This window comes from Sturnus vulgaris, chromosome 22, assembly GCF_052056855.1.
Source record: "Sturnus vulgaris isolate bStuVul1 chromosome 22, bStuVul1.hap1, whole genome shotgun sequence".
Classification (NCBI taxonomy): Eukaryota; Metazoa; Chordata; class Aves; order Passeriformes; family Sturnidae; genus Sturnus; species Sturnus vulgaris.
Window position 1 is genome coordinate 1,410,321 of NC_142264.1, and position 10,217 is coordinate 1,420,537.

General features: G+C 45.2%; 1 protein-coding gene across 2 annotated transcripts in view; it reads right to left on the minus strand.

Annotated features, from left to right (window-relative positions):
* CRB2 (crumbs cell polarity complex component 2) overlaps window positions 1-8,462 on the minus strand; it is a 33,822-nt gene extending 25,360 nt beyond the window's left edge. For both annotated transcript variants that reach the window (XM_088177647.1, XM_014879992.2), the window contains exon 1: window positions 8,316-8,462. In XM_088177647.1, the coding sequence (XP_088033773.1) occupies window positions 8,316-8,388 (73 nt within the window). In that variant the 5' untranslated portion in view covers window positions 8,389-8,462. The remainder of the gene's footprint in view (window positions 1-8,315) is intronic.
* Window positions 8,463-10,217: the final 1,755 nt, after the last annotated feature.

Genomic DNA, 10,217 nt, shown 5'->3' on the forward strand with positions numbered 1-10,217 from the left:
CACTGAGCACAATGCCTTGCTGTCCCCACAAAGGCAGTGTTTAAAAGGCTCTTGCCCCATTAAGCAACTCCACCATCCGGAAATGTGATCAGACATGCCCACTGAACTGCAAATTGAGTTCATATCAATGAGATTATGTGGATACACGATACTAAAAAAGAAAAAAAAGTGTTCAACGTAGATATTTCAAAATGGAACAGAATGGAATAATAGGAGGAATCCTCATTTCTTTTCCAAGAGAAATTTTAAATTTACTTTATGAAACAAGGGGCAGATTGGGCAAAGGGCAGGACAGCCCAGAGAACAGGAGATAAGTGCCTTTATGTTAGAATTAGGATATATGTCCTGGATTCAATGCCACAATTAAGCATTTTCCAAAAGACATAAACCAACCAAAAATAAAGGGACAAAGGCAGTGGAAACAGAGAACTCTGCCTTCCACAAAGGCAGCAGTCATTAGCACCTCATCCCACTGTGGCCTTCTGAGATCAGAGATTTTCATTCTGCTCAATTCCAAGATAAATCAGAGAGAAGCTGTGTGGTAGAGATATCCCAGCCTGATTCCTGCATAAGTGTTATGAAACATCCAAACTTGGAAGTAACTCTGCAAACAACTACATAGCAGATGTTTGGAAAATGTCTATGAAAAATGGTCTGAAAGCAGAGATAAAGCTCATGAAGGAGCAAATGGTATCTGAGAAATTGCTACTGGTGAGACAATCCAGACTCCCCTGGTGCTGGAAGTGAAGCCATGACTCGAAGCCTTTGGGCAAGCAGCTCTTCACCATCGGCTCCCGTTTCTGCTGCCCTCTCTATGTAGCTGTGGCCCTGATAGTGACAGGCCTCAGTGTCTGTAAACCCCACAAAGCTGCAGCTGGACAGAGGGCAGGATCCCAAATCCCTGCAGCTCCCTCAGCCCTCCCTGCTCCACGAGGAATGTTGCTTTACCCTGCCATGCTCCATGCCTGCCAGGATCACACACCTCAGCATGGCTCCCCAGCTGACCTCCACGTCCTGCCACCGGTGCCAGCATCATCCTGGCCCGGTCTTGGTCACGTTTGCCTTGCTCTGGTGCATCTTATTTATTACCCCCAGTAGTTCATCTGTGTCAGTGGTGCTCTATCAACTCTGCCCCATCAGCTCCTCAGTCCCTTTGTACCTGAAGGTACAAAGGCACCAACTTCAGGGCCTGAAAGGGATTTATAGGAGACTTTGGTTTACAAAAGGCTGCCCCTGCCCTGACCTCCCCCAAATTCCTCCCACCAAAGACTGTAGTGTTTCTAAGTCTTCTTTTAAGAGGCGGTGCTGCTGGGGGAGGGAGGGTGCTCAGGGATTTAGGCAGCCCTTTCTCTTCCCAGCATCATCTCCATGGCCCACCCCTCCCTTCCCCTCTCATGTGATGCTGGGGAGAGCTGCTGAGCCCTGCACTGTCCAGCAATCCCATTATTCTGCCATCAACCCTTTTATTCTCAGATTCCCAGTCAGGCAGAAAACAAGGATGACGGAATCTGCCTGGAATCTCTGTGGCAATTAAGAGTGGAAGCCCAGGAAACTATTCGTAAAAGAGCTTTACTAGGCAGGAGATGTGAGCCTTTGTAGGCTTAATGAGTAACCGGCCCCAGCCTGCACTTCCCAGAGGCCAGGAGCACAGCTCGGGACAAAAAAGGAGCAGAGCCTGCTGCCTGTTGGGAAGGAGCTGCAGCACACTCCATCTGCAAAGAAATTCCCATTTGCACAGAATCCCCAGGCACTGCTGGCACAGCCAGGCTGAGTCACTGCCAAGGCTCATGCATGGCTTTCTGCTTCATGAGAAGAGCACGGGCAAAATGCTTTTGCAAATAAAGCTGAACATCAAAGCCCTTTGCTATTTCCTGCCTTCCCCAAAGTTCTTTCACAACAGACACACCTTTTTATACCTCCTCTGGTTTGGTCCATCATACAGCTCAAATACAGACAACACAAAGCTTCACTAAGAAGTGCAAAGGCCTTCTTGGCTACCAAAGACAGCAGTGAAGGAACAGGGACAGCTCTGGTCTGCTCAAAACTCGCTGTGACCATGAATAGCAGCACTGGTTAATATATGTACTTCAGCAGGACAGCATTTTGGAGGAAAATGTTCCTTTTCTGGAACAGATATCCTGAAGTAACACAGCACTGCTTACAGGGAGCAGGCTGAGGACACTGCAGTGGAAATCACAAGAAGTGAAAATTATCTAAATAACTGTGAATTATTCTGTGACTGCAGCTGGCAGAAAATCCCCCACGTGTTTGACTGACTCAGTGGAGGCTTCAGGCACACAAACAGCACCAACCCCAAATTGTATCACACACTCCCCTGTATCCAGCACACCTGTACTAATAAGGAATATTTCCCAAGGACATGTCCCTGTGTGAATGTATTCTAGCCCTAATACTCCTTCCATGGCTGTGCTGAACATCTGGCTTGACAAAGAGCACATCTGATGTTTTTAGTTCTGATTTTGCTCTTTTCAACCATCAGTCCTAGGGAATACACTTACTGCTCTCAGTTTTGGAATAGATTAATATATGAATGTGAATAGCACATGAATATGCAAGGAACACTAATAAGAAAAATGAATAAATTAGCTTTTCCTGCTGCACAATATAAGAATAATGAAAACATGTACTCCAGACTATGCTGCTTCATGAACACTGTAAAAATCAGGTCAAGGAGATCACTGAATGACAAGAGTTTATATAGTTTTTCACCAAAGTAGTTGTTGCTGAATTAACAATGGCACTCAGAAGTTTTCCTTTATGTTTCACAAGAAAAATAGAAATTAATGATATTTGTAAGGAAAAAAACATTACAAGTGTATTACAGTCATACCATCCTGCAAGCCTACACTGAATTGAAACTGGAGGAGACCACAGCTCCTTTGAAGAACAGTTCCAGGCATTTAGGGGTGGATTAGGAGGAACTTCAAAGGCTACCAGAGTCCCATATAAAGCATTCATTGAGCTCTGTCAGGACAGGGCTGGTTTTACACTTTAAAGGTAGCTGACAAAGATTTTCCCCAAACGATGAGGTTTGTGACCTCTTGTAACACTTTAAGGCAAACAAGCTGCATTACCAGGCTCTGTTTGAATGATCTTATACTTTATACCTGAACTATGTCAACTTGTCAAAGTTGCTACGGTGAGTTTTTTGACCACAAAAAAACCCAGAAATTAGTAAGAAGTTAGGCAATTACTTCTGTGATTTGAAATGCTGCTTTAGCATTACTCCCTGGCTTCTATTTTGGGGGTTTGCTTTTCACAAGTTTGTTTTCTCAAAGTCTTGAGTAACTTTGATAGAGGATGGATGCTGTCAATCTGCAGACACTTCTGACCTTGTGGAAGCTGCTCAGTGTTGAATTGATAACTACCTTAAAGGTGTCTTAATGATCACTTAAAATTCCAGCAGGGAAGAGGCAACATTCTCAGCTCACAGTTTCCTTTGTACTGAAGAACAGAAAAAAAACCCACGCAGAGGCAGTGGTACCTACCGGAAATCCCCATCCCATAATACCCTTTCATGCCCATGCCCTGCACTGGGTGAAAAATGAAAATATACCATAATCTCTGCACAATTTGTGCAAAATGGTCATAACCACAGCCACAGCTCCCAGAAGAGTCAGGCTGCCAGAATGTTATTTCCTGGCCTAGCAAAAACTGAATGTGAGCTTGGACAAGCCAGATCCACCTCAAGTGGAAAGAAGCTCCCTTCAGGTATTTTTCACCTGTCCTACTCACTACAACAACTGAAAAAAAAAAAAAAACAATTTACAACCAAGAGGTGAGAACAGCAGGATTCCCAGAGCACCACAACAATAAGGGAGCTTGAGGGATATCCAATTTCCAAAAGCACCACTGGTCAAACCCCAGCCTGGGGCAATTCTCACCAGTCAGGCTGTGCTCCTGCTGCTCATCCCAGCACACCTCCCACTGGAGAAAGATCCTGAGGCCAAGGGTAGAAAGGCAGAGATCCCTTCCACCAGAAGGGATTCAGAGCAACACAAATACTAAATAAACTCTGAATAAAGGAATGGAGAGTTAGGTCTCCATGACAACAGGGAGGCATGTGCTTATATTAGTAAATCCCTGCTGACCTCTGCTGATCTTTCCCTATCCTGGTCAGTGTAAAGGATTAGTGAAAGGGGACACACTTTGGCCTGTTCCCAGGATCCACACAAGCAGAAAGGGAAATGGACAGGCTTGAAAAGGGGCTTTCATATTCACCCTCTCTCTTGCCCACCCCTGCTCACTTTGGAAGGACAGCTGTGGAGGGGAATGACAGGATAAAGCCAAATCCTTCTTCTGGAAGCACCTTCCACATACCTGTTCAGGGAGGGTACAAGGCCTCTTCGGGTGGCTTCACACATCCCAAGGGCTTTACAAGCCCCATTCCTTTCTTGACACACAGAGATTAAAACCTTTCTATCCAGACCAGGACTAAGCATCTGCTCTAAGTAATACCAGCACCAGAAAACACGGCCTGAAACTCTCTGGGACTGCTGACGAGTTCATGAAGTGATAATAACTGGCAGTGATATTTCACCTAGCCCAAAATATTCCATAACCTGTATTCCCTGTCTGGTTTAACACAGTAGTGGCACTTGTCACAGCTGCTTTAACAGCAGGCTTTCCTATTCTTTAGCTTCAGAAAAGGGGATGTGGGAATGGGAAACCCTTCAAAATAACAATGTTTGATCACAATTACTAAGTCCCTGTGCTGTAGCAGCTTCCCACCACCCAGCTCTGCTGGAGCAATTTGGTGACTCTGGGGCCCAGAGTCAAATTCGTCCTTCCCATTTTTTAAAAGGGAAAAAGGAATCTGAGATATAACTGCTGGTTGAAATTAAACATTATTGTTACTGTCTCAGGTTATCAGCTTATAAAATCTGATAATTTATGTGAAGCAGGACATGGCACTATGACCAAAAAAACCCAAACCCTGAAAGTAAAGATTAGCTAATCCAAAAGCAGTGTTGGCAATCAGCAGGCAGGACTTCTAAGACAATTCTGAATAAATGACCTGACAAAATGCCAGGGATCCCAGCAATGCCAAGAGTGTCTTTTGGAAAAGTCAGTTTTAAAAAGAGCCTCACTATTCATGACTTGGATGTCTCTTGAAGAGTTTTGGTGGGTTAAACACACAAGCCCAGTGTCTCAGCCAAATACCACCTTGGATACCAACTTTAAGACACCTCCTCACGTCCCTGCACACAGGCCAGATTACAGTTTTACCCAGACTGCTTCTGACATTGTTTCTCTTTGCTACTGGAGACCAACAAATTCCACACCACTTTTACACATGAGGTTTTTGGTGTGACAGTGTTTTTCATGCCAGATATATGTACACAGTCTAGTGGTGTGAAATATTTATATAGAATTTACAGAGGCCTAGACCTAGACTTTCATTCATTCATTCGGGCATGAGAAGTGTGGCTCAGTTTCTTCTTGTGAAATATGCAGAATATTTACCCCCTCAAAGAAAGAGGATGGTGATTCCTGGCTCTCTGCCCCCCAGCTTGCCCAGTGAATTGCTAAAAGGTGCCAAACAGTGGGCACCAATCCACGGGGCCCAGCAGTGCCAACACCATGGCCCAAGGCATTAACAGCATTAGGCAGAAATGCCACTTCAGGGAATTGAACTCACTCTTACAACACAACAAGAAGCCAGCTAGCTTGTGTTCATTATTTGCTCACTGTTTCACTGCAGATTTGAAGGTGCAACTCCTATTATCATGCTTCTAGAACTGGGAGGAAGACAGGAGCTATGAATCCATGGTTTATGACAGCATTGAATATATTGCCACAGTAACTCTTTGATCTCCTGTGCTAGGATACCCCAGTATTTTCCCTTAATCAACACTCCTCCAAGCTGACCTTCATGTTTCAGTATCCTCTGATCTCTCAGCCATTTCCACAGATCAAACACTGGGACAGGGGCTTTCCTGTGTATTCAGTTCACCAGAGTGAGTCACAGGCTTTAATTTCCAATTCTTATTTAAATATGCTGACAATGAACAAAACAGCTGGAAAGATTGGTTTTGTTTGTTCCCCAGTTCTGAAGTAAGCCTTAAACTGTCCCTGTGTCCGAGCTAATCTCAAGAGCTGGCATTAGAGCTGATAGCAAAAAAGGTTTGTCTTGCACATGCTCTCCCTCAGCAGGCGTCCACAGCATTTTCCAGGCCAAAGGTATGTGAATCCCTGTGCCTGCTGATGGCTGGAGCTGTGGGAACAGAAGTGAGACACTCCTTCTGCCCTCCAGAGTCTCTTTTAAAGACAAGGAATCAGCTGGGAGCTATTCTATTGTGTTCCCATTACACAGGCAGCAGCAGTAAAAGGGGAGTCACAGGCACAGCCTGCACATTGCCCCTCTGGGGTTTCTTTTAAACAACTGGAGATAGTGAAGATCTGCCTGCAGGATGTTCTGATGGGTACAAATTGCACCAGGCCAACTGCATTCTCAGAATTTCCACAAAAATTTTGAACAAGTAGCTTAGGCACTCTCTGCTTCAAAGGCATTTAGACTCAGTCAATTAGATATAAAAAAAGGAATTATATGGTTTATAAAAGCAAGAAAAGACGTTTCTTTATGGCCTTAAAAACCTACAAGTGCTACTTAAATAGTACCAGTCACTCCAGTTTAAATCTGACAGAACTTCCCTTACAAAATAGGAGTAGCTGGAAACACTATGAAAATCAGCACTTCCCTTGAGCTCTGCTGGCTGCAGCAAGAAGATTCATCCACCTGCACTCAGAAGAACTCCACCTTCTCACTAAATCAGTGCTCCAGAGCAGAGCTTCTCCAGGAGTGAAAGGCCACAAGTGCAGTGGCACAAACGCTCTGAGCCAGGGCCTGGCCTGGCAGCCACACGGGGAGATCCATCCATGCAACCCGCCTTGCCTCTGCCCAGCACAAAGCCACCATAATTGCTTCACACTCCAAACCAGTAGCTATGGTTACTAGATACAAAAGACAGTCCTGCTGCTTCCCTGTGGCCAGAGGAATTCCAGGCACTTGGAGCAAACACACCAGACAAAGAAGTTGGTACAATGAAGAGAAAGAAAGAAAGAGAAAAAAACCTACAAAAATCACAATATATTTTGACTTTCACATTCGTGGTCTGAGATGGTCAGAGGAACAGAAATCTTGAGAGGCTTTAGAAGGAAAAAAAAGAGATTGTTGGGGAGCCAGAGGAAAAGCTGAAAACTTTCTCCAAATCTCAAAAATTACATAAACATCACCTACTAATGCAAGAAAACGCCGAGTGCCGTGTTCAGCAGACACAAGCAGAGAAAAGGCTCTGACTCTATTTTCTCAATGTTCTCCACATTTCACATCCATTTCTTCATGTCATGGATCATAGCTGTATTTGCTCAGTGGAAACCAAAGCTGACTTGCACTAACAGGTAACTGGCCTGGCAGTGCCGAGGGCAGGGCAAGGAGACCAGTTCAATCCCAATCATACTTTCCAGTAAAAGGCTGGACGTGTTCCTGACATGACCTTATAATCCCCAGATGACTAAAACAGATGTCTAGGCCCAGCAGATCTCTAGGCACCTATTCCAGAAGAAACAGAGATTCCTGTTTTTCAGGGAATGTAAGATATTGTAAACAAGGGTGTCAACGGAGCCCAAAGAAATGGTCTTTGGAACTTGGAGAATTCCAGTGCACTCAAGTAGATTCTTTGGCTATAAAATAAGTTTTCAGTGTGGAAAAACAAAACAAACAAAACAACCCCCCACTAGTGTGATAGACTCTTTTGTTACCTCATTGCTTCTTGCACTTTAAGGATGGACCTGCTTTTTTCAAAATTTCTAAGTGGAGACACTCCCATCCTGTGATCTCCCTCCACATTTTGTACCAGATGTATCTGGCACTACACTCCCCTGAGTACCATCCTCTTGCACCCAGATGTATTTCCAGAGCATATAGGATGGAAATAAAGGTCTGTGTTTCTTCTATGTGGGCACAACCAAAATATTCAGATCTTTCCAATGGAGAAAATGGTTACTATGATAGCTGAATACTTAATTACATGAATACTTAATTACTTTTAGTTCTTGTGAATAAACGCATACATACATGTGCACAGGGAGAAAGATGGAAAGAGACAAGAAATAAATAGAGGGAAAAACATGTCTAGAATGAAACGCCTATTTATCTTCCAGACAAAAGTTTTCAAGCTATAAATCTAACTGTAAAGATGCCAGTTTGTTCAATATAAGGGAGGTCACAGATTTGATACCAAATTACTGCATAGTAGCTGGGTAAGAATCATGCACAGAAGACAAAAACTTACCCCAAAACAAGAGGAAAAGTGGCAGCAGGAGAGCAGCATTGTACGACCTGGAGGTAGTTTTCTTTAATTCCATGACAAGTGTAAGAGTGGCCGTTCTAAAGCCCTCCGGGGAGAGACAGGAGCTGGAGCCCAGCAAGCCCCTCCTGTGGCCACATCACGGTGCGGGGCGGGCTCTCCTCTCGTCTCCCCTGCTCTCCCCAGGCCGGCCGCTCGCCCCGCGCTGCCCGGGCCGCAGCAGCACCGAGCCCGCGGACAGAGCCCCGCAGCCCGCGCTGGGAGCGCCGGCAAAGCCTGCCTGGATCGCGCGGAGCGGACTGCGTGCGTGTGTGTGTGTCTGTGTGCGTGTGTGAGTGTCTGTGTGCGTGTGTGTGAGTGTGCGTGTGTGCGTGTCTGTATGTCTGTGTGTGTGTGTGTCTGTGTGCCTGTGTCTGTCTGTGTGTCTGTCTGTATCTATGTGTCTGTGTGTGTGTGTGTCTATATGTCTGTATGTGTGTCTGTGTGTGTGTGTCTGTGTGTGTGTCTATGTGTCTGTCTGTCTGTATGTCTGCCTGTGTGTGTCTGTGTGTCTGTGTGTGCCCTGCACCGCGCCCAGCGCCTGCCAGCAGCGGGGCCGGGCTCTCTGCCCCTCCCAGTGCCCAAAACACACCTGGGGTGCGCCCCAGGGCCGGGACAGCGCCCACATCTGCTTCGGCACCGAGGCTCTTTGGAGGAGGCAGGGCTCTGTATCGGTTCATATTTACAAACTCCACTAGGATCGAAGAGTTCGCTGAGACAAACTGCTTTGTTCAAAGAGAAATAAGACAAAAGCACTCTATTAACCCCCGAAAGCAGAGTTAGTCCACATTAGTCTTTACTGTTGTCTCAGGATGAGGTGGGTGATCCCACAGGAAGGTGAACACACAAAATGTACGGGAACCTCTTCCAAACTGAGGAACAGTTACAGAGATCAACAGAGGTGCACAACACAGGCACCAAATCACACCACCTTTAGATACATGGATTCAGTTTTAGAAGTGGAAAAAGTTACCAGTGTGCATTGTTTAATGACAGTAACTGGAAAAAGCCCACATGCAGCCGAGACCTGCTAAGTCTCTCTAAATCCCCATCACAATTGGATTAAACTAACTGTAATGAGAATTAAGTACATTGCCTCACCCTTCACTAACAACTAAAAATAGAACACAGGTAAGATGCCAGACAAATTCCTAGTTTAAACAAGAAATATGCAAGATAGCAAGGAATTGGTGCAAACAAACCTAGGCTGCAGGTGAAGAAAACAGAAGCAATGTTATAGCGAGTAATCTGCATTATCCCAGCAGCCTTGCAGGGCAGCAGAGGCTGGTGGGATTTGTGCATGGAAATGGAATAGTTTCTGCAGGGCTTTTACCTTTGGTGCAGAAGCAGAACAGCCACAGCAAGAGCCTTTCCACCACCCAGACTCTGCAGCTCAGGAACAAATGGTTCATCTCACTGTCCTGCCTTGGAATGCCCCAAAGATGATATATCATGTGTTATCAACCTTATCTGGACCACCCTGCCCCCTCTTTCATCTCTGGTGTCCTCAGTCTGTTTTCTCAAGATCAGCCTCAGTATTAGTTTCTTGCCAGAACCACAACCATCTGGAACTCATTTCTGTCTCCTTACACTCTGGTTTTGCTCACAAGGGACATAACCAAACAGTGACGTTTGCAGAATCTTTCTGCTCACAATATTTTTGCTTCACCTGTGTGAATTATGCTTTCAACAATCCACCTTTTCCAAATTCCAAATTCCAAATCCAGCAAATACACATGAATCACTGCACAATTAGCATGGCAACAAAGCACCATCCTTAGCCAGGCACTGCTGTAAATCGAGTAGTGCAACATTCACACCACCTGGAAAACACACCAAATCCATGGT